This window comes from Anser anser, assembly GCF_964211835.1.
Source record: "Anser anser genome assembly, chromosome: 4".
Taxonomy (NCBI): domain Eukaryota; kingdom Metazoa; phylum Chordata; class Aves; order Anseriformes; family Anatidae; genus Anser; species Anser anser.
The window spans coordinates 5246296-5272130 of record NC_139724.1 but is presented as its reverse complement, the minus strand read 5'-3'; the positions used below and the strand labels follow the sequence as shown (position 1 = coordinate 5272130).

At 37.9% G+C, this 25835-nt stretch overlaps 1 protein-coding gene across 3 annotated transcripts in view; it reads right to left on the bottom strand.

Moving 5' to 3' along the window:
- PAPSS1 (3'-phosphoadenosine 5'-phosphosulfate synthase 1) overlaps positions 1–25835 on the bottom strand; it is a 44356-nt gene that overhangs the window by 6183 nt on the left and 12338 nt on the right. For all 3 annotated transcript variants that reach the window (XM_083835540.1, XM_083835542.1, XM_083835541.1), the window contains 7 exons: positions 23997–24115; positions 14357–14470; positions 12388–12499; positions 9501–9706; positions 7076–7211; positions 4982–5250; positions 3182–3411 (listed from right to left, as the gene is read on the bottom strand). In XM_083835540.1, coding sequence (XP_083691666.1) covers positions 3182–3411; positions 4982–5250; positions 7076–7211; positions 9501–9706; positions 12388–12499; positions 14357–14470; positions 23997–24115 — 1186 coding nt within the window. The remainder of the gene's footprint in view (positions 1–3181; positions 3412–4981; positions 5251–7075; positions 7212–9500; positions 9707–12387; positions 12500–14356; positions 14471–23996; positions 24116–25835) is intronic.

Genomic DNA, 25835 nt, shown 5'->3' with positions numbered 1-25835 from the left:
AATTCTTGAACTGCCTATTGCCTGTCAACTATCCAAGCCTCAAGGAATTGAATTAGACGCGATAGAAATCAAGTTACCCATTTCCAAAACAAGCCAGAGCAATGCTTCTATGCATACAACCCTCTTCCCCACGTTTTCACATTGTGTTTTTCACCACATAAGTGGTGAGCTCAGGAAAGACTTACACGAACATGACTATTTCATACCCAAGGGTGCTCCAGCAGCACTGACACTATAATGTTTCCAGACAACCCACTGTTCCCTGCCATTCTCCTTACAGAGCCGAACACCACATGGTCCAGGAGTCTACCATGTTTTTGGCGTTACACAGACTATCTTGAAATGCAGCCAGCTGCACCCACCCAAGCTCTAATTCTGTCTGGAGCCTACCACAGTGTTCTGTCTATGGTGAGCAGGAACAAGAATGGTTTTCTCTTCAAGGAGTCTGCATGCATCTGCATTGCCATCTAGAGGTTTATTGCCACACTCCAGTCTACCCCGTAGTTTACAAACAGCATTTAGAGAACGACAGGACAAATGGTCTGCATTCTGACAGCAGCAAGGTAAAGCTGCATGGTAACAGCAGTATGAACTTTTTTCCAAGACAATGACAGAAAAAAATGCCTCAAACTAAAGTCAAACCTCTTACCAGAGGTTTTGGTGTGTTTTTCTGTTTGTTTTAGTTAGTTTTTAATCATTTACTCTGGCTAATGACAGAGGTACACTTTTAGTCCCCTGGATCTAAATCAAATCTATCCTGCAAAGAGTACCGTATCAATAATTACAGAATCAACATCCTTTAAAAGTTTTCTGTTCCATGCAATGGGAATTCTGGTGTCTTATATTGCTACTTCCCTTCTATTTCAACATAGTAAAAAGTGACACACCAGTAGAACTCTTTCACTTTGGTCTTGTTGTATTTGTCTTGGCCCTGGTCAGGCCTCACCTGGAGTACTGTGTCCAGTTCTGGGCTCTCCAGTACAAAAAAGACAGGGGTCTCCTGGAAAGAGTCCAGCCGAAGGCCACAAAGATGTTACGGGGCCTGGAGCATCTTCCCTATGAGGAAAGGCTGACAGACCTGGGTCTGTTCAGCCTGGAGAAAAGACGACTGAAAGCAGATCTCATCAATGTGTATAAATACCTGAAGTGTGGGAGACAGAGGGATTTGGCCATCCTCTTTTCAGTGGTTTGTGGGGACTGGACAAGGGGTAATGGCCACAAAATTGAGCACAGGAAGTTCCACACCAACATGCGAAAGAACTTCTTCACGATGAGGGTGACGGAGCACTGGAACAGGCTGCCCAGGGAGGTTGTGGAGTCTCCTTCTCTGGAGATATTCAAGGCCCGTCTGGATGCCTACCTGGGCAGCCTGCTCTAAGGAACCTGCTTTGGCAGGGGGGTTGGAACCGATGATCTTTCGAGGTCCATTCCAACCCCTACAATTCTGTGATTTTGTAATCTTTCACACCAACCTATTTAATCACTTGGACAATAAACAAACAGGACAAATACCTGTAGTATCTACTACAACAGCCTTTTGACTATTATGGTATAATACATACAAGCTGGGACAAAACTAGCAAAATTTACATCAGAATTTAGTTATTGTGCACAGCAATGAGGATTTCTAGGTGCATCTCAAATAATGAATGGCACAAAGGTAGTGAAGCATTCAACAGCTAGCTGTCTAGGAGGCAGTAAGTGTAGGAAGACTTTCATGTCATATGTCAGGAGTATCCTTCCCTCTGATTTTATTCCTCCTAATAAAAGTACCATCTGCGTCACTTTGTAGGTCTGGTCTGATGCTGCTACCCAAAGCTACGCTTGGTTGAAGAAAAAAAAAAAAAAAAGACACCCGGTTGCAATACTATCCAAAGAGATGCTTCAGAGCACTGAGGGAAGCCTTATACTGGAATTATGCCTAAATGGGAGGAAAGAGGAAGGAAGAACAACATCAGCAAACTACAATTGCTAAATAAGCCTCCCTGATTAGATTCTATTTCAAAACATCTGCAGTGTAGTAAATCATCAAATTTCCAAACACATATGGACATTGTAGAGTAACACACAGCAAAGCTATTTTAATTCTTGTCAGGTTTCAGCAAATTTGCCTTTGTCTTGCTGCTTCTTATTTCCAAGCAACGCAAGAACTTACCATAAAATTAGATTTAGTTGTGCAAGAGAAGATAACACTTTACAGCTTTCAAAAATAAAAGCAGACCAATTCAGGTGCTTGGAATTTACTGCTGAAATATAAAGTATTCACATAACTTGTGACTAAGGCTAAGCCAGCACAACATCTACTAAAGTTTAATTAATTGTGAGAAACACAAGATGCTGAATAAAATATGTTGGTTGATTGCCACAAGCCAGTGACATCTTTGGAGACATACTCAGTATAACTGTAGCATAAGCAGCTGAAAATTTTCAGTTCTTTATTTCAGTACTAACTTCAACTGCAGTTTGACTTAAAAGTAGTTTCAATAATCTGAATAAAGAGGTTTAAACTAAAATGACAAATCGCCTTTCCAGTTCCACTCACTGACACCACAGCAACCCCTGCAGTAAGTTTTGGACTCTGTTATGCCACATGCAAATAATCTTGGAATAGTCAGAAGATGAAATTAACTGTCCTGTAACTAAATCATAAAAACAAAAACCAGTCAAAAACTCCTGGGTTATACAATGGATTTAGGGCACCATTTTGCATTATTGTTAAGCAAGCAGCTAGTTGCCAGTATATTGTCCACTATCTTCTCCCTGCTGCAGTCTCCCATTATTTCTCTTGCATCATATCTGATGCTTACCTGACACCAAGCAAGCAATATTTAGGAAGATAAACCAGCAGAAAGCTAATCCTTCCATTAAAACGAGTAACAATATTTTTATGCGGACCTAGCTACTTGTGCCAGTTTGTTCCAGAGTTACACAAAATCCAGTACCTGGGAGGAAAATGGGAGCTTCCAGTGGCAACTAAAGTTGGATCAGGTAAGTTGTGCTGTGAAACTGCACCCAAATCATGGCTGAAGTCAAGTTGCATCAGTGGTCTAAAAATGCCTCTGAAGACTGGTATATTTTAGCTATATAAAATTAGTTAAAAACTACTCTTTTATTACTGGAGGGTGCAGGGAAGAAAAGGCAGCTGCTGCTCAAAATGTTTTAGAACTAAAACACAACTTACTGCTCAGAGTCATAATAGTCCATGCACTTCTTTTTCTTATTATAAGCTGCAACTCTGAAGGGTACAATTTCCAGTGCTCGGAGGCCTGGGGCCATTGTCAACACTTTAGCACCATGAGTTGGTTCATACAGATCTTTCCCAGTGTCAGGGTGTGGCATTCCTGCTGGATCTCGCCCTACAATGTAGAAGTTAGCTCCTGCAACCATCCGTGATCTGCAGTGCCACTGAACCTAGAACACATACAAGGGAAAAAATTAAAAGAAAACAGTTAAAAATATAACCTTTAAAGTGTGTGCACTGCGTAACTACCCCATTTCCCCCCCAATCAAACAGATATTCTTTTCACTACGGAGCCACACCACAACATAGAATCAACTATGTGAATCACCAAACTTACAGCTAAGACATACCATGCTCCTGTTTCACTTGCATAGTAGGATGCTTAAAAAACTACTTACTTTACTAGTGTTTGGAACAGCATAAACTGAGGATTTAGGTCCTGCCATCCTAAAGCAGTCTCAACAACACTAAATTACCTGTAATGGTTTAGTAAGGATTTAAATTCACTGCAGTCTGATACATGATTTTCCCTGTAGAACTGTTTCTTTTCTTTCAAGGTAATTACTGGGAATGCTAAAAACAGAAAAACACTAAATTGGTGCTTATGAAGCATGTCATTTGAAATCTCACAATTTGAAAGGTGATATCCATCCTGTTGATAGCCATACTGACTTAACAGCAGCTTGTTGCTCTGTAAATCATTTGCACTACAGAAATAAATCTGATACCAATGTCTTTTACATAACGTACAGAAAACGATTAAAGGAAGAATCTCTTATTTCTTGGCTACACACATTATTGACAGGCTGTATTCTGAGGTCACTGGTAATGCTGTATAGGTTTGGAGAAAATTCTTATTCTATCCAGAATAAGGACTGTGGATTTCATTCCTTCTCATACGTTCCTGAGTATGAGACTGAAGTAGAAGACTTCTATGAATTCTCATAAAATGTCTATGGGGAACACTGCAAGATTCCCTACAGTAACTCACTCACATACCTCCCTCCTTTGGACTGAAAGGCACTGCAAGCTCTGCTTGATCAGTCAAACAGCCACTAGAAAGTAAGTGCCCTCTGTCTAATTTATTTCCACCAGTGGTATCTCCTATCTATCACAAAGCTACCACAGAATTAACCACTTGAGCCTAGTCAGAATTTGAACTTCCACAAACTCTAGGGGTTCCAACCCAAGTCCTAGCTTTTAAATAAAGTGTTGCCAAAGAATTATTTCCTATAAAATCCTTGAAATAATTCTCTCTAAATTAAGTTTGCCAAAAAATAAACAAAGCCTTTTATTTTTTTCCTAATTTGTGTATAGCCCTCCAACATACACACTTTTCACTTAATAGTAATCAACTCAAGTATCTGAACATTCAGGACAACTCTAAGATGCAGTAATTGATCTTGGAACTCCTTCTGAAACAGGTCCTAAAAAGAAGGAAAGATTAATTCATTGTCATGCCCTTCTAACTCTAAGGAAAACGAGCACGAGAACAACGTTGTCTTCTGCCCTTTCCAAACAAAATCCTTCAATATAGAACATTCTGGTTGATAACAGAGGGATCTTTTACAGTTTGATTTCCCAACAAATTTAGTCTTCTCTGTCCACTAAAAAAGCACCGCCCATGAATGTCAGGCATAGCACAAAACAAAATATTTTAGCGCACTATCAGAGGGGTTAGGCACACCAGCAAAAGGTTCTGGTTTTGCTGCTGATGATTTAAACTCCTGATGTACTTACCTCAGTTGGTCCAGCATACATCATGGGGGAAGGAAATATAGCCACCACTGTTGTTTCTGGATTCAAGATTCCCTCCTCCAGTACCGCAGCATGCTGCTTCATGCGCCACATGAGAGGAACATCGTCCTCCTTTGTCCAGCCTCCAAGCGGATGCAAGAGCAAAACAGGGCGCCTGTAGCCACGTTCCAAAAGCTGCTTGTGAGTGTCCTGCATTAGAAGCGCATGCCCGTTGTGCACTGGGTTGCGTAACTGGAATGCAAAGACAGCATCTACAGAGGAAATAAAAAGACAAAAGATAAGGAAGGCAAGTTATTTTATCAGGAGTTGTACAACAAGAGAAAAATCTTCAGATGGTATAATCTTTGCTCTCAATTCTATTAAGTGTAATAGTAGTAGTCACAGGTCATTATTATACATGGTTATACTCAATAAGCAAATCTTAAAAAAAAAAAAAAGGTACTAAAAATCCATTAATCAGCTTCCTCCACTTTTGAAACTTGAGCAGAGTTGCTTTAGTTTCTCCAATAGCAATGATCTCCTCTTCAGATTTTTCAGTTGCATGAGCACTTATTATCCAGCTAAATTGCAGTAGAAAACCTAACTATGTTACCTGCCTTTAAGGCTCAATGTATCAGGAGAATAAATGGATATTTGCAACTAAACAAATATAAGGGAATTTAATGTGCTTTATTAAATCTCCTTCACCTAAATGGATTAGAAGAGTTTAGGCTCAGTAAGAACAAAATTAACTGCCATCCTAACGTGTTACAAAACCCTTAAAAAAAATAAAGATGCAACAGGTTTTCTCCTTTCTGCAAATTAAGATGAATAAAGGCACCCTACAAGACAGCAAAATTGCCTAAACTGAGTGGTTTCCCATAAGCAACCGATGAAATTGCTTAATATTCAAGGATCACGTCCTCCGAACTCAAGCGCAAATGAGTAGGAAGTCTAGCAAAAATGCCAGGATGCCTGTGTGGACGAACAACATGCTCCTGGCCAAACTCAAACAAAACAACACCAAAAAAAAAAGCATAGGGAGGATGGAAGCAAGGACACACAACCTGGAAAGAACACAGACATTTTCTGAGCATTCAGGGATGAAGCTAGGAAAGCTAAAGTCAAACAGAATTGAATCTGGCACAGGTTGCCCAGGGAGGTTGTGGAATATCTTTCCTTGGAGATACTAAAAGCTGCCTGAACATGGTCCTGAGCAACCAGCTCTAGGTGGCCCTGCTTCAGCAGCGGGATTAGATAAGATGACCTCCAGAAGTCACTTCCAACCTCACACAGCCTGTGAAATCCAGAAAACAGGTTTTTATATTTTTCAGGTATCAAATATATTTACTAGGAGAATAGCTAAAGCTATACTGGTATCTTAAAGCAGCAGATCCTGGAAATAATGACCATGCTGAAAAAAGACAGGAACTCGGGACCAATATCAGTTTGCTGATGTTAAACCCTTCCTTCACACTTAGAAGTGGTTTGCAGGTGCCTGCCAATTGCTGCCACACTGAAGGGAGTAATGATCAATTCTTCTTTGCTTTATGGTATTACTCAGCCTCTTATTTATTTGCCTAACAACTGCTTAAGTGTGAAAGACTGTTTTGTTTCTTCCACAATATAAAGTTAGCAACTAGCTCAGTTTTTAATTGTGATGCATTCCACTTTGCACCCGTTTACTTGCACGGCTGTCATAAGCTTTGTTCCCCAGAAGCAGCATGGAATAGACTTAAAACAGAAGAGCATGAAAGCTCAGCACTCAGCCACACCTCTACAGATCAAGTTGAATCTGATGATATTTAAAGCACTTTCTACCACATTTTAACTTTATCTTTTCTTGCATTAATAACATGTCTAGTGTGCATGGAAAGATAAAATCAGAACCTCAGGGGTTACCATCTTCTCTTGTGCATTTCGGCAAGATAGTATCTGAGGTTATAAAAATTAGTTCTAGTAAAAGGCAAAGAATACCACTTAAAAGAGCACTGAGATTCTCTCTCCTTGAAACAAGGCTTGCCCCTGCAGTATTGAGGCAGCAGGCATTTGGATAAATCTTTGTAGGAAGAAACAAAACAAGAAAAAATTACTCACCAGCATTCATTTCCTTGAACTTCTGTCTTAGCTCAGCTGGAGTGAGACGGTATTGATCGAGTCCATCATTCCAATAGATACGGTCAAGGACCTGTAGATCTCCACCTACCAGCCAGTTCCCTTGCTCCATAACCATCTAGGAAAAGAAATGAAAATCCATGCTGGGATTGCTTATCAGCTTGTTCTGAGCATTGAAACCACTACAAAGGGGGCACAATATTTACAAAGGAGAGAGTTCTGAGTTAATTGCATTTAACAGTCTGAAATCAAGCACCAATATTAAAAAAAAAAATCACTGAAACATAGTCCAAACATGTTATGCCATGATGCAGAAGAGATGCACTAATCCATGGCAGACTTATGCCTTTCTTTTAAAAAGAACAAAACTTATTGTTTTCCAACATCTCCTCCAATATATAGAAAAGCAAGTAATCCATGTTCTTAACCAACATTATTTTATAACAAAAAAATATATTGGCTGGAAAAGTTAATACATTGCGTAGAATAAAGTTGTTTGTTTTACAGTTTTTGGTCAAAGCTAACGTAGTTCCAGTATTATGCTGCAGTTCACATGATTCTGGTCAGCAATAATGTATCAAATAAAACAGTTCTAATTTACTCATCTGATTTAATTTACGAATAAAATCAGATCTTTAAAGTAAGACAGCTTTTGGATTTGTTTCACTTCGGCACTTTATCAAGGCAACATGTATTGTACACTCACTACAATTCTTTGAATATCTTCCAACACCACCTCACCCTTTATCAAAAGAATACTTAGAGCAAGCTGCCTAACATAATCTATCAATGGCCACAGAAATCAACGAGTGATTTTTGACAACACATTGCTTTTGAAGACAAGAACAAAAAAGCCTTTCAAGTTTCATATACATTTCCAGTCATTTTTCAGCCTGATGTCATTTAGAGATGACAAATTTCCTTGATACAACAGAAGAGTTTGTGTGTACCAAACTCACGAGTCAAGATGTTAAAATTAAGTGTCATTTTTGTTCTTTTCTTTTTTTGATTATTTGGTTGTTGTTTTTTTACTTTGAGATAGAGGACCTGCTGTTGGAGTTAAATGATGCTGCGGTCACCAAACCATTCCCCAAGAAAATGCCAGATTTTGACATCTTACCAAGGTGTGAGGGAAAAGTGTGAGAAAAACATGAAGATGAGAAAATCAGCACTACATTAGCTCTCAGACACCCAAGGATTTCTGATGAATTCAGAAAAGCCACAAGATTTATGTGCTGTCATGATACTACAAAACACATATTCATTGATATGCTGTCATGATACTACTATACACACCAGTACAGACATAAGAAGATGGGTTCTCATCTTCTACATCAGTATCAGCCATGTCATTCTGATATTGCCAATATATTATAAGTCATTTAAATCTTTTCTGCATGAGATTTTCTTAGCATTTCTTACATTTGTGTTACTTCAAGTTTTCAATAAAAGGGTAGTCTTACGTTCATCAGCACAGAACACAGAGGACATCTTCCAGAATACTCTTACTTGTATCTAGCAGGGTATGTCCTTTTCCAGATATACTCTTAACTGTATAGTTGGAGTTGTAAAGCTTCAGTCAGTGAAAGATGTCATTACACATTAATAACAAAATTTTTAAGAATTCAAAAAAACAGTTTTCAGACAGGTATAACTATCAGTCATACAGCTGCTTTTAGAAAACACCGAAGGTTTTCCCTTTTAATTACAAGCTCATAATTTGAGGTTTATTTCCTTTTATCTGATTTTAAGTCGTATATGTAAACAAAGAGATATTATAGAGACAGAAATGGGAAAATAAACATATTCATGGGCTCCACAGAACTATAATGTAACATTCACATCATCTTTCAAAACTAAACTCAACAACACAAGAAGTAATGTTACAATTAAAATACTTCGGTATGACATACACGTAAGGTCAAGACAATAAAACATACTGAGCACAACGGATGGAAAGCAACTCCCCAGAGAGTTAAATTACGAACTCTCCAGGAAGGGTGCTTGTTTCAAGGGCATTTAAATCAGGCAATTCTCACGTGCTCCACATACAAGCAGAAAAGAAGTTTTCTTGCTTTCGCGATGCATGTATCCACTGATTAAGGAGCTTTGATGACCCATCTGGGTCCACAGGGGAATAGATTTCCTAGGCACTACACTCCTCTGTAGCACAGATTCTACATCCTAAATTCATTTCATGTGTACTTATTGACATTAGATTTTCACGCTGAGTACAGACTACTCAACAGCTGCATTAAACAAAAAAGCACCTTTGTTTCCACTCAGATGTTTTAATTATTTCTCCAAGAAGTTTTGGTGTCAAAATACACTAGTCACAGACATCAACTTGAAATGTCCGCAGACAGGACAGATAACAGGACTAGCTTTTCAACTTTTAGACACACACCTTAATATACGGATGCTCCTTGCACGTCGTTCCCCACTGCCTCGCACAGCGTTCCTCTTTCCTATGCTCATAGAACTCTGGGTTACGGAGAATGGCCACGCGGCGACCCTCATACACTAATGCGATTGCTGTACACCCATCCAGTCTCTCTTTGTCTTCCTGTGTAGCTGTTAGCACTATAGGCACTGACAGGTTAATGACTCCCCCTGCAGAAAGAAAAAAGCCATTATCCATAGCAATGGTCATCAATTATATTTTGGAAATCTAACCTCCTAAAAAGTTACAGCCCAGGCTGTAAGTTTATCATACAACAGACTCAAGTGTACATCTATTTCAGAAAAAAAGTCGAATCAGGCAGACATTTTGCATAGTTTGTTCAACTGAATGCTTACCAGCTACTAACTTCTGAAAATAACCCAATGTATCTGAATTTAAAGGTTACGTGATCCTCGTTTTTAAACATTTACTTCACGGCTAGATGCTAGAAGTCTTTTTTTCTTGACTACAAGGGTAAGATTTAAGAAACCAGTGGAGTAAATACTGCAACTATCATACAATTGCTTAAATACTGCAACTATCATACAATTGCTTGAATTATAATAAAAACAGATTTAACAACAGAGTGCAAAACTCTTGGGTGTTCTCCAGGAGAAAAGTCATAGGCCCATTGAAGGTAATTTGAGTTTTGCTATTGGCTTCAGTGGAGACAGGCTCTAAATAAGGCTGGTTTGCCCATAATTTAAGTAATACTTATTTTAAAACCTTCTCTTAATCATACTCTAAGCACGATAGGAAGTTAAAAACAATGAAGCTGGGTGAAAAGGATAAGAGAACAAAGATAAGTAATTCTTTCTATCTCCCTTCCTTTGTAATTCAAAGGGAAAAAGTGTGCTGCATATCCTCTCCTAAACTGAGTCTCACCATTCAGAGTTATTTTCAAAACAACTGAATCTTAAAATTGAGCTTGACAACAGTCACAGGGATGGCAATTTGCCACTCCAACTTTGATGCTTAGTAAAAACCTCTTGCTTTAGCAGTAAGAAAATAAACACTTCCAACTGAGAAGAGATCTCCAAGTGGTTAATTATTAAAATTTTGTGAGACTGCAACAAGTATCTCTCTCTAACACCCATCTTCATCCAATGAACTAACTGGAAACGGAGATAAGGTAGTTTAGTGACATGTTCTGTTGTTGTTTTGTTTATTTTTATTTATTTAAAGTCAGAGGAAAATAGCGTCAGCTTGAGACTATTTCAGATAAGTTAAGCTTTAAGGTGAGAATATCAGCACACCTGCATCAATCTCCATAATGCAGAAGTCCATCCATGTGAATATTGCATTTAAGGCTCAAAGGACAAAATGCATTGCAGGTATTTTGTCTCCCTCTTCAGCATCAAAACCCTGGAAAATTACTGCTGCTGTGACACTCCAGCACCAACATACCAAGCAGGAAGGAAACTTGCAGGATGTTTTGACTTAACTGTTGTCACTGGCTTCAAGTAGCAAAGTAGCTTTAAGCCAATCACATCTTTCTAAAAAGATTCTCATGCATGAATGTTGCAGTAGATACCTGAGAAGAGAAAATATGGTCGCATCTAGAGGAACGTGACTATTCTATTCTAGAACTGAAAATTCTTTCCTTCATAGGAAAAAATTACCTACTACTGTTATCTGTTTTTCATAGCTCATAGTTTATTTGTAGCACCAGAAGAGGTATTAAAAACACCTGCAAGAGAAATTTACAAATTTCTAATATTGCTATATCTGAAATACCTATAAAAGGCTTTAAAAGCTTTATAGAAAAATCTGATTTACAGAAGATTACAGGGCAGGAGCTACAAGCTATTTTAGCAGTTAAATGCATAGCAACTGCAGGGTACAATGCATTTGGCTTGACACTCGGAAGAGCACATGGAATGAAAACCAAACAAGTAGCCCAAAAAGCTATTGCAAACTTGAGATACTCCAAAATAACTGGATGCCCTCATGTTGCCTAGGATAGTACCTCAGAGACTTCTGAAAAGGGGAACTGGAAAAGTTTGGAGACAACAGAAGAAGTGAAAGACATAGAAGTGAAAGACAGGTGACATTTTTTTCCTGCTATTTGGTCTCCAGTAAGAGAAGAGTAACACAGAAGGAAACAGGAAGACAGGAATCTTTACCATCTCTTTTTTCATATAGTGTGCAAAAAAAACCTAAAGGTTTGAATAAAACAGTCTTCTAAGAAGAATAAATCAAATAAATGACAGAATCAAACTCAAATTTTAAAACCTAATGTTATCACTTGTCAGCTACCTTAACTAATGTTCATTCTTAGCCCATTACTAATACAAAATAAAATATATTTGTTTAAATCATCACAGGGTAATTGTTACAGTAGAGTCATTCAACTGCATGTGACAATTGTACATAAGCAAGCCCCCTTCTCAAATTCTGATTTCATACTTGCAACAACTTTAGCATGCAAGTCACTTCGTTGTCCTTTCCTTCATCACTATTGAAGGACAAATCTGTTGCTATTCCTCACAGAGCTAAACAGAAATTAAATTGCAATTTCAAGTTCTAAAATAAATTTCTTCAAAACAAATTGGAAATGTGGCTTTCAGGTTTAAATGTTTTCAAAAGCGAAAACATTTCCAAAATAGAAGTTATAATTTGTAAAGGCAAAAAAAGGTAAGGCACTGATTTTTCAAACTAACATGGTGGTAGGAATAAAAAGAATAAATGCATTAAGTTTAGAAGTAACAATTTTAGTATCCTATTCTCTTAGCTCAGACTGTGCACAAACGTGAAAAAGTGTCACTACACCATCACTAGACAGCAAAGCATCAACAATGTTCCAGAAATATGGTTAATTTCCTCAGTTTTACTAACAGAAATATCTTACCATCAAGGAGACAATCAAAGTGAAGGCACTGTAGGTATTCTCTCTCTCTCATAAAGCCATTCAGGGGTGTTGCCCAGCCTTCTGCCAGCACTTGCACCCATTGCATATCCACCTTGCAAAGAAACAGAGAAATAGAGAAGATAAAAGTTGTTGCTCAATGACTGACATTTAATGTTAATCATAATAGAACATGATTTATCCATAAAACACAGTGTAAATGAAAGATTTCTCAGTGTTATAGTCTTAATCACAAAGAGTTCAAAGTCTCTAGAAGGAAAAAAAAGGACCACTGTTTATGACTCTGGCTATTTTCCAGTCTCACACGTAACATCAAATATCATTTTGTTATACACAAGAAAGCTTCATTTGTAAATGTTTGAAAAAGTTCAACTTAAATAAAAAAGTGGAACTCTAGTTATTTTAAGCTCTTGGTTATCTTGCTTTATTAAAAAATAAATGCAACAAAAACCTACACCACATACAGTTACCACAAAAATATCAGAATAAGGAGGGGAGGGGGCGAATGAATACTAACAGGTCAAATCTTAAAACATATTAGAAAGGAAGTTTTTATTGCGGAAAGTAATGAGAAAAATCCAGAAGTAAAATTCTCTCAGGACTAGTACTTATTTTAGTTTAGGATATATCATCTTACAGGGAATTTCCTTCCTTACCATTTAAAGGGTCACACTATGACTTAGTGTGTGGCCTTTATTATTTCTGCATGTGCATTACTAAGACCTGGTCAAGAGTCTTCGACAAAGGACAAAGTCCATTGAGTTCACATGTGCAAGTTTCTCTTGTAAAAAGCATGACTAATTTTATTACGTTGTTTAGTATATGTTGAGACAAGCATAACACAAATTTTCTTCCCTAGCTGATGTTATATACTTACTTGATATTTAACAAAACACTGGTTAGGAGTAGAGGAAGAAAGAATTTGTTTTGCTAGATGGGAAGCAATTTACAATGCAACACTACAGAAACTTAATAATGGTGACCCTACAAATTTATTCCACAGCAAAGCAATATATAGTTTTACAGATACAAGTAAAAAGAATCTAGAAAGACACAGAGCGTGAGGAGGTCACCTCTCAGCCTCCTTTTCCCCAGACTGGACAACCCAAGTGTCATCAGCTGCCAGGCACACCACTGGCTCATAATAATACTGTTAAAGTCAGTGAAAAAACTCATGCATTGTATCTGTGTTTAGACGTAATTCTTCAGAAAAAAAAGATTACCAGGAAGAACAGATAAACAGCCAGAAGCAGCTTTGTCTAATTAAATTCCAAGTTGGAAAATACTGCATTTAACCGAAGTAAGAACAGAGTCAATTAAGTTGATCCATGCTTTTCCAAGTATTCTCTGCTGGAAGCCAGAAAAGTAGCATGAACTCATTCTAACCAGAAAACAAAATGAAACAAAAACTAATAAATTAGATCTGGTCACCTACCTGTGTAAGTACCTGATCAGTTACCTCTAAAAGTTTGCAACTGTATAAGCCTTATATATAAGGTTACTACTTTAACCTGAAGGTTACCAACAAGGAGAGTGAAGCAGCAGCAACTGATTTCCACCATATTTCTAGGTCATTACAATTTAAAAATATATATATTTATGTAAGTAAGCTAAAAATTCTTCTAGGAACAACTATCCGTAGAAGGTATGCAAGGCATGATTTAGTCTGTGGATGAGGGTGGAAAAAAGTCACTGTAAATTTAATCACCATGCTTAGGATTAACTAAGTAACACTATTTGAAATACCAGGCATTACTTATGAAGTTTCAATTGTTATTTCTAAAAGGCAAACGAAGAAAACACAAATGCTGTGATGTTTCTCAAGAAGAAGAGAGAAAAGCCTATCAAGTTACAATCTGTAACTAGTACAGGTATTTTGACTATACACAGTTCTGCCGAGCAGCAGACTGTTTTTTCAACTTCAGTAATGAGATAACTGAACACACAATACCTTATTTATTTCCAAGGTTAACAGAGACTCCGCATCAGTTTTGGCCAACTGCAGCTTGTTTTCTGGCACATAAAGTTCTTTCACCTCGTAAGAGGCATCCACTGGTACAATGTCCTGTATAAAAGGAATAATCAGAATTTAACATTTGGTCCAAATGCTTCTTGGACACTAAACACAAGGTCAAGAAGTAAAATTCTATGCTGTACTGCTCTGTGCCAAGAATATGTGCATTAAGCAATTTTTATTCATTTAAAAAACAACATTGATCCAAGATTATGATATATGGCTAGCAACGCTGCTGGCTTGAGTAATAACAGTGAAACATTCTGGCAAGAAGTTTTTTTTTTAAACTAAGTACCTCATACAGTTATAACATTTACCTTGTAAATATTTAACTACTGAATTAAGTGCAGTTTTCATGACTGATTAATGCCTATATTAGCTACAGCAGAAAGGATGAGCGTATGCTTTTATAGATGCTAAAGTAAAAAAAAAATGTTGTAGAGACTGAACAAACTTACAAACTTAAGTAACTGATCATACAAGATGTGTTAGCAATAGTAATAGGGAAGTAAACTGAAAGTCATTAATACAGAAGTACAAATTGAATGTGTCACCTACAGCTAGTAAAATAACACCAGTGTCCTAATTATAACCCAAATACCACAGAATATCAGTTTTATACTAAAAAAAAAAAGAGGGGGGAGTCCTCCTTGGGTTTTAAATAAAACCTTCTCAAGACTTTCTCATTTCACTATACTCTAGATCTTAAACCCCTCATAAGGATAAAGACGCACTTCTGAGGAGAGGGGAAGAGAAGGGAAGGTCATCCGTGACAAAACTTTAAAGAGTCTCCTGACAGACGTATTTCTTTTTTAAAACAGGGTTTTAAGTTACTTCTGTAAAGTAAATCTTTTGGAAGTGGAGTGGGAGGAGGAAGCTCACCCACAGAGCAAATTATACATAAACCTTTAACAAGAACACAAGGAGCTATTTTTTATTTTTCCAATATTTGCAATCCATAGTAAAGAGGTGTGCCTATAGGAAAGGCAAAGTTTGCCCAGGAGCATTAAAGCATTTATCCAAGCACTTATCAGACATTAGGCACCAACTCAGTGGAAAGTCAAAGAAGCAGGACGATGAAAGGAAGTGGGAGACAAAATGACGGCAGGAATGTAAAGAGGTGGTGAGTCTAGCTAGCTCTTACCCTATTTGTGTCTCCAAAGACAAATAAAAGTAAATAAACTAGCACTTAGAAGTTGTGCTGTATAAGGAAAAGTTGAATCCATTAGGTATCAGACTTCAACTGGGAAGTGATTATTATTTTAGATAGTAACTTAGGCAAAACCTGCCCTGTATTACAGAAGCAAAATTACAACCCAGGAGTGCTGCAGCAAACTCCCCGTAGCAGTAAGCCCAGAACCACAGAAAAGCACTGCCTGCTGTTACGAATAGCAGACTTTACAAGCAAAGTATAGCGACTGGGTACACATTATGCTGCTTCCCAGAAGATCCTGCTCTGGACCCTAGTTTCTTACCATGCTATGAAGTTCTACAAACCATCAAAAGCTTTACATAAATGTGGCTATTAAAAGTTTTTTTTTTTTTTCCAAATATTATTCTGCTTTTAGTGTCCCACTAATGGGCAAAACAATGGAAACAACAAAGGTCTGACGATGCATTTTCTGTAACCAACCTCTCTGCCTCACTATGGGGATGTAGACAGCCTGAAGGCAGCTCCGACAATGCTGAAGGACAGCAGGCCATAAAACCAGAGCAGGCAATCCAGCCCTGTTAGAAAAGCAGTTGAATCCCCACCACCATTGCCTAAAGAATCTGGTAGAAAACAGTGACAACACAGCCATGGCCACACAAGCATTGGTATTTCTACCCAAGTGGAAGAAACAGCCAAACACAGCTTGACAATACTTTTAATCTGGGGTCATTTAAGCCCCTATTAGAGCAACCAAAGAGATTGTATGGCTTGAGATGGGCTTATTTTTGTTGTTGTTTCATAGATCGTTTTTTTAATAAAGCGCAACATAAATATGATTATGGCACATTACATTATTTAATGAGTTAAATATCTAGATAATTTGTAGGATTAGTAAATCTAGACTCCCTAGCAGAGACAAAAATGGTACTTAAAACAGTATTATAGATTTTAAATAGCAGCAAGAGGAATTCATAGGTCTTTAAACTGAATGAATTTTAGGGAAATGCTAGGCTAGCAGGCCATCTAGTGACCACTTTAACACGGCAAAGTTAATCAAAGATTCATTCTACCAACAGACAAGTTACACAATATTCCTCTACGCTTACCATTTGTCATTAAATTTGAACAAATAACTGCAAAATAATAAACTAGATGCTTTATTGGAACGTGTGCTATCGTAGACTGTGATGCCAGTTCCTTGCTGATGCAAACATCCTTAACAGCCTGTAAATAAGGGGCCCTCAGACGAGTTTCCAGTAGATAAGCATTCACAGGCACCATCTGATTTATAAGACTGGTTATTCAGTAATGTAAGTTCATATTAATTGATGTGTGAGGCCACAGAATAGTTTATATATGTAAAAAGCAAACAGCAGTGTTTGCTTGACTGTAATCACTGATGTTTTGGTATCTACAGCTTGCAGGGAAGGAAGTTTGTCAATACATTAAGGAAAAAATGGAAAGTGCAATGACAGTTATGATCTTAAAAAAAGGGAGGTAAGATTTTCTGCTTCTTCTCTTCCCATCAGTTCTGTTCTATCACCATTTCAGTAAACTGATAAATTGTTTTCACTGTATTAATCTTAATCTATAACCAGTTGAATTCAAGATCCTTTCTTTAAAGCGTATTAAATAACATTTCTGACTGCTTTTAGGTTGACAATATATTTTTTTACATTTCATACTTTTAGAGGCCATTTTCTCAGGTGACACATCAAGATTACAGCATGCTGAGTACCCTCATCATTACAGGAAAGATGGTTTGTTTGAAGTAATGTAACTAATGGATTGGGTGTAAATGCACTATTATGTGAATAGCTGTTGCAGAAATAAAATTCTAAATCAGAAATCCCTTAAGCATCCTCTTTCTACATGCCATTTAACTTTATTCCTCATCTTCCATCCTCATCCCATCTTCAGTTTAAGTAAAACTGTCAGTTTTCAGCATTTGGTTGTTTAGTGGCGACAGGATTACCATTCAGGCTAATTGGCGTCTTATTTCTCTGAGATATGAGCTCCTTCTCAAACTTAATTAGAGCTTGTTTATGTCACTGCACTCAGGTTCTGTTGGCTTTAAGCCTGAATCTTCCATGATGCAAATAAAAAGAAAACAATGACTGGCATATAACTTAAAGCACAAAACACAGTTGATTTTTCCTGCTTTGGTATAGGACCAGAAGGAACAGACAAAGAGAACTAACACTTGGCTCTCAAAACTATAATATAAGAATGATCACAGCTTTCATGCATATGCAGTACAAATTATTATGGCTCATGGTACTACCAACGTTAAAGATTTTCTTCTAAGCACTCTACTCATACAGTATGAAAAATGAGATGTTGGCATAAACCAAGTGTGATCTAAAGGAAATACATCCTCATAAAATCTTGCACTACTAGTTGCTTCATTTGGAATGAAGCTGAAACATCCTAACTCTACCCTCAAAAAGAATAAATGCATAAATCATTCTCAGCTTGAGTATAAATCTCACTGGATTAAAGCATCTGTTTAACTGTACTCTACAATGAGAAATTCTCAAATGTATTTCTAGAAGATGCTATATTTGGTAAAAATTAAAAAAAAATAAAAAAATTGAACAGATTATGAAAACTACATTCAACATGATACCATGACTGATTACAGAACTACTTTCAGCTCATCAGCAAAACATTATAGGGTTTGAGGCTCTTTTCCCCTCTAAGTTGGTTTGTGAGTTTGGATATTGACAGAAACAGTATAATTTTCAAATTGCAATGAAAACAGTACAGTTAAAAAAACAATTCTGGAAGTAAGTGCAACTAATATTTTTTTTTATAGAGCTTGAGAAGTTTCTTTCAAAGCTACTTGCTTATTTCTCCAGAAGGCTGTATAAACCAAAACAAATCTACATCATCTTGGGAGGAGTTAAAAGAAATAAAAATTCTTGAAGTAGGACTAATCAAAAGTTTCAGTCCTATCTATGACCTACCCATCCACAATGTAAAGAAGGGAAGGGTTCACCTGTGTGGCCCACTGTAGGTTAGCTATAAATACAGACCTTACTTGGAGGAGCAGGAAGTTTGAACCCATTCATTGAAGAGCAATGAAGCTGGTGAAGAGACTAGAACATGACTTCAGAGGAGCAGCTGAGGGAACTGGCACTGTTTACTCTTGAGAGAAGGAGGCTGAGGGGAGACCTTAGTGCTCTCTACAGCCACCTGAGAAGAGGTTACAGAGAGGAGGGTGTCAGTCTCTTTTCTCAGGTGAAAAGTGATGGACATGAGGAAACGGTCTCGAGTTGCCTCAGCAGAGGTTTAAGTAGATGTCAGGAAGAGTTTCTTCATGGAAAGCGTGGTTGGGTGTTAGAACAAGCTGCCCAGGGCAGTGGTGAAGCCTCCATCCCTGGAGGTATTTAAGAGATGTGTGGACATGGCACTTAGGGACACGGTGTAGTGGTGGACTTGTGTTAGGTGGATGGTTGGGCTTGGTGATCTTATGGGTCTTTTTCAACCTAAATGACTCTGTGGTTCTGTGATTACTGCCCAACCGGAGTCTCCATGACTAACACAGAATGTCTGTGAACCAAAATCTTGCCTGTCCCTTTTCCCAAACTACAGAAGGTAAAAAACAGAAGAAAGCAAAAGACATACAGCTGCAACAAAAATGACACCATCACTGTATCTTATTACACAATTCAATGTAACTGGAGTTTGTTCTTTAATAACCACAAAAATATACATGCTTTCTAGAAAGAAAAAAAAACAATCTGAGCTGGTGATATCCATTTCTGTAATACCATTCAGCAGTATATTTTCAAAAGACAACAATCATAACTACAGCACACACACCTCAAAATCAGGAAATGCCTACCTTAAAATACACAAGTTCTTCTTACTTCTCTAAGCAATGAGAAGAAATCAGTGGTATATTGATGTGGGAATGACTGAAATTTAATACTGAGGGTTTTTTTTTTTTTTGGTGTGTGGGGGGGTTTTTTGGTTATACTTAAAAGCTTATGGTCATTCTGGCTTACATATTTACTGCTGTAAGTATAAAACTACTAGTATAGTCTTGCATGGCCTTTATGCAGCACTTGCTTTTTCCCCAGCTTCTCACATGAAATAACGATTAGCCTTATCACAGAATCACAGAGGGACCTCTGGAGGCCATCTAGTCCAGTTTCCTGCTCAGAACTGAACCAGCTGCAGTCGGCTAGCTCAGGGACTTGGCCAATCAAGTTTTAAGTAACTCTAAGGATGGAGCATCCACAAACTCTCTGGGCCACTTGTTCTAATCACTTTCCTCAACCTGCTTTTGCTAATACGGTATTGCATGCCATTGGCCTTCTTTGCTGCACAGGCAGCTGCAAAAACACTTATTTGCAACATCACAAGCTATTTATAAAATCCTCATTGTCTACGCTTGGTCTTACAAATCCCAGTTGGTCCCACTCAAACACCCTTTGGTGTAAGTATTTGGTTTGGACACTGCGCTCAAACAAAGAAGTAAACAGCTGTATTCATACAAATTTTCTGCTGAAGCCATTTTGAAAGAAGGAGACAGAAAACAAGGTTGCAAGTAAAATAATGACTCAATACCCAGCCAGCAGATGGGTATAATCAACTGTCAAATACACTCTACTGAGGGAGTAATTTACAGTCAAATAATGAAAAAGAAGGTCAAAGACCTGCCATGCGTGTTCTACATCAATGTTACAGATATTAAAAATACTTATCTCCCATGTTGGTAGGCTTCTCAAAAAAACATTGAAAGATGGGTTTGGGGCCTGCTGCAATTCAAGCTTATAACCAAGGCGATCACACAGTATCACTTAATCACAGTTTTGATAAGCCATTGAGGACCTAGATAACATTGAGGTCCTAGATCCATAAAGAATAATTATGGTTACAGTGATGCTAACTGTGCAGTATAATTGAGGGGAAAAAAATATGTACAGATTATACAGAACAGCAGAATCCATTTCTACATACTTGCCAGGAACTGCTACCCTCAATTTCTATTTTGCTCGAAATTCTCGCTGCTCCATAACACAGATTTTGAATACACTTGCAAGGAACTGCGTGAATATAGTTACAAAATCAATGCTTTCAAAGACCAGGAGGACCACCTCCCCAAATGCAAGTATAATACTGAGCCTCAGAAGAGAATGTTCCCAGGCTTAGATAAGAACTCAACCTTTGGCTATAATTTGGAGGATGGGTGGCAGATGGAATAAAAGAGAGGTTTATACATACACTCACAATGGATTGATCTAAGTAGTAGAAGTATATAATCAAATTCCAAACATCTGTGGGTTTCTTTTGTGGTATTTGCAGAGCTGTTGTAATTTTATGCCCCTAAGAATGGGACTTCTGTACAAAAGTAGTTAAAAGCCACTTTTCCTCAGTACATTGAAAGTTAGGTACTAGAAATGCAACTCTTTCCTTATACGCCTTTGGCACTTCCTTAACAATAAAGGTGGCATTCCTGAGAAGTGACTTCTTGAGAAAATATTTCCCTGGTTAAATATTGAACCAATTTCATTACTGGGGAATATGAGCTTTGTGTCATTAGCTAGATCAGCTACATTCGTTGACAGGAAAAAACAACTAAAACAATGAAATCTCCATAGCCAAACATCTGCAGTAGGCTTGCTTGACAGCATATTGGACGGTATCAGCAGACTAAGAGCCAAACTTATCAAGCCCAAAGCCACACATGCCTTTCTGACTATGGATTGAGCAAGGACTCATTTGTACAGTATTGAAAGGAACTTTTCATACGACTTAGGATCAGCAGCTTTAGGAGATACAGTACCTCACATGCTAGGTCCCTGAAAAGAACTTTGAAGTGTTTTATTTATTGCATTCACATGCAAAAAAAACCTATCCAGGTGCCCCTCAAAACTGAGTTACACCACACAAGAACTTTCCAGATTCACCAGCTGCTTATTACTCCTCCGTGCAGTTTCCTCCCTTTTCTTCCATAAAGTATTGAACATATTTCTGGAGAATACCTCAAAAATTTGTTTGCGAGTTCTTTGCAAATATTATGAAAAAGTTTTAAGAACCAAGTTTCCATTTCCCATGAAATAATAAACGCTTCATATTCTTAATATATGTCTGTGTATATCCATCTGTCTGCATCTATCTCAATATACACACATTTTTTCAGCTGTGCTGTCTTTTACTACCATTACTTTCTGAACTAATAGAAGAAGAGCCCTTGAAACTCAAGGATTATCAACATCAAGTGGACTTCCTTACAGTGCATTGCACAGCTATTAAAAAAATATATTTATAATGCTGCTGTCTTACAGTTCTTTTCTTAATAACCCAGTGCAATTAGTAATGAACAAAACCACAGCTTTTTCCAGCTAAGGGAAACCTACTAGAATTATACTTAAGATACCATTGGGTTATATGTGGCCTGTTCAGCCATGCCTTGGTTTCATTGTCTCCCTACAGTAAGCAACCACCAAGACATCTTGCCATTCATTGCACTGCTCTCTCCAAAGAAAAAAATGTTAAAATGTGCTTTAAGCAAAGGACAGAGCAAAGCTGACTGGGCCAGAAGCCAACATTCAGCATTGTGTACCAAATGTACTAATGCAAGAGTTGCTTGTTGGCACCCATGATGCAGCTTTCTAGAATTGTGAAATCTGAACTGGTCTTCTGAACAGGAGGCTCAGGGCTTCCCACAGTAAGGAGTTGCCACCTCCCATAGATAGGGCTCATACAGCTCTCTCCTTTTTTCCTCCAAAAAATATTCAGATGAGTATTAGGGTACAAGTCTAGCACTCTGATGTGGTTTTCTCCTGTGTCAGGTCTCCTGAGCAACCTGGATCAAGCAGTGAACTGTTAACAGAGTTTTCTTGAAAATTTAGAAAAAAACAAATCTCTCTGAAGCTGTACTGGCGACAGAAAGCTACAGTGAACTCAACGCTGACTATACGATGAGGTCTTTTTGCTTGTACCAGCTTCAATACTTGGTGGAGCTTTACTCAAGCTACTGCATACACCTCCAGTTTCCCATACATCCACCTCACAAAGAGCATGAGGAACTGTCTGTTAGAGCATCTAAATTAAAATCACGGTCTGAAATGGCATCCTGCTACTCACTGACTACAGGTAAGAATGTAAGGAGACAAACTCCTTCTGCACAAACATTAGCAAACTCCTTCCTATCAAGGTGAAGACTAAGGAAAAGAGGCAAACCAAAGCCAGATGGCTGAACTTGTTGTTACCCTGACATGTTGATCCTTCTCCCTCTGAGTTATTACCGTACCCTATCAGGGAAGGCAGAATGGCATATAAAATTCCATCCCATACCAGAAATAAAATTCACCAGTCACCAACCTTAAGCTCTGCTTTCTTTTCAATATGAAGGCTTTGACACTGCCTGTAGAAGCCAGCTTATTAGCGTATTAGATAACACTATCGGTTAATACAGCTTAAAAACATTAGGATGAGAATAGCAGCAGTTCAGGACATCTATAAGGAACATCTCCGTTAGGATATGAGCTGCTGACAGATCAAAGCTGAGAGCTGAAGACAGTAGTTACTTTGTTCATTCTCAAAATGCCACCAGCCTCCTTCTTCCTGACCACATACTACTACCTCTTCTGGGTCGTCAAGTCATTACGTCTCATGCAACGAACTAGTGTAGGTGATTAAAAAAAACACCACCTAAAGGAGAATAAAAAAAGACTGGGGTACAGTTTCATGACTATAAAGCCTTCTCATGATGACTGCCACCACTTCTGGGGCTTGTGTTTGTTTTTCAGGTTGGGTAATGAACTGAATCCACTTACCAGACAACAGGAGTAACACTAGAGCTTCAGAAGGGATGGTGTAGATTGCGTGAGGGAGGAAATAGACCTGCTTTTTCAGAAGCTATACACCATTGAGTTAATTCAGCCTTATCAGGAAGATCAGCTTCCTGAAGCAGTTGCTACACAACTGCAAGATCACTTTTACTACTGTAAGAAAAACAATGCAAAGGAAGGACAGACACAATCACGGCAGCCCCTGTCAGCTCAGATTACCGTGGTACCGCATCCCTGTGTCTTCATGTTTACAGTATGTATTAATAAAGATGCTTTAGAGACAAAGTAAAAAAAATTGAGATTTACAAAAGCTAGTCAGCAATTTAAAAGTTGACAGTCACTGCTGGTTCTGTAACAACTGAGACAACTTCTCTCCCTTAAAGTTATCAGTTATGATAATGAATATAAATGAATTTTCTACTTGTCCAAAGATAATTCACCTGGAGACCAACGTTGTTGCAATATTTAGGTTGAGAGCAGGACAATTTTAAAAGCTAGAATTTAAAAATGCTTAAGTCTTTAACCCAGAAATTCTGAGTTTCCCAGTACATGCATTCACATTTCATGCACCAATGCTTTGAAAAAGTTACTAAGATACAGCTGCATTGCTGCTCACCCTCTCTTGAAGAAGTTCCACAACTTGTTGTATGCAATCATTCACATCACAGGAATCAGTTTTCAGCACAAGCTCTGGGGCTTCTGGTTTTTCATACTCGGAGTCAATTCCAGTAAAGCCTAGAGAACAGAAGACAAAAATCTTAAATGACTTCTTCCAAAAGATGACTGCATTTTAAGATTGTTCACGTAACAGTTTCCTAGACATAAACAAGGCATGAGCACAAAGCTTTACTTTCCTTAACAGATGATTTCTTAGGGAAATCACCTACTTTTTTCTTCATTGGGCTATTTGCTAATCCTACCACACGACTGCACCTAACTTCAGCATTCTGCAGCACGTACATTGTATATGTTTGTTGCTATTTGATTTACTCTGTGAATAAAAAAGGTAGCACTAGCAAAAGAGCTGTGCACTTCAACAGAGTTAGTAGATACACATCCAACAGCTGTCTTTCATTAGTAGCCATGATCTTTTTTTTTTTTACGTGTGAACACAAAGCCTGATTTTGAACGAGTATATATTTGAATTCACACCCATGCCAGCAATACCTTGAAGAGCAGGGAACTGCATCACCTATTACATTACTTTAGCTCACATACCCATCGTAAGACAGCTACTTAAAGTAAGGTAGACATGTGTGACCCTTATGGCTGTAAGGGCTATTTTCACAGACCATGTAAGTGACTGGTGGCACCTGTTCTGGCCTAGTTAGCTAGCAATCTGCGTTGAAACAGAGGAGATTCTAACTAACCATGCATGAACAAGAAGCAAGGAAAGTCAATCTCCGTGTCAAAGCATGTAGCGCTACAGATCTCATCTCCAGCAGAGACATTGGCTGGGCTCTATTAACTGGACACCTACATCGTCCACAGTTGTAAATGCAAACACTGTAATTCGAGTTTTGCACTTCAGACTTAAATATTCTCTAAATTAGTAGCTTTACTCCCCATCTGTGAAAAATACCAATTGCTGCAGTACCTAATGTGAAAAAGAAAGGCCAGTATCTGTTCCAAAACCTGTATACTTCAAAAGTATCTAATGACTGGGGAATGGGAATAGGAGGAAAAAAAACCCGTCCCATTACCATTCTTAGAGAAAAGGAAGATAACAGAAGTTGTTGTTAACAGGCATGTCCATTTAATTTGCAGCCTTCGTATCAAGTATTTCATAAGACACAGTCACTGCTAGATTCCCTTGTAGGCACTGAATACCTCACTACCACTTCTGAAGTCACACAATTCCATTGTGGGCTTTGTAAAAATTAACAAAACATTAAGAAAGCTCTGTAGCACAAACAAGGATTCTGTACAGTACAATATCCTTGCATCTTTCCCACTCAAGACATCTTGCTATGATTCTGAGCAAACCTGAATACAGCTGTAAATACAGCTGTATTTATTGCCCATTCTTCACTGCGTATTTGGTAGTACTAGAAGCACTGATCTTCAACCAAGTCATGTGGAGTATCTTAGGTTTCTTGAATTTTGTGTCAGTCTTGATTATTAGCGCTGTCATCATCATAGCATGAGCAAACTCAACCCATGAAAGTGAAACCTTTAAAAATTACTTTGCTTCTTAATACAGGTGAAAAATGTTATCAACCTCTTCTAGCTATAAAATAATAGGGAGCGAAGAAGCTCTTTAAACAGTATTTTCAACAAGTGATCACACTTTTAGTTGTTTTGGAGGGGGAGGTTGGTTTTTTGTTCGTTTGTTTGTTTTAAGTAATTGCAGGCTGTACTTCAGAGTCTTAACTAAGTCTGGAGACAGGAAATTATACTCATGGGCCCTAGCACTGAACCTTGATTTCAAAATAAAAAAGTTAGTCTCTTTACA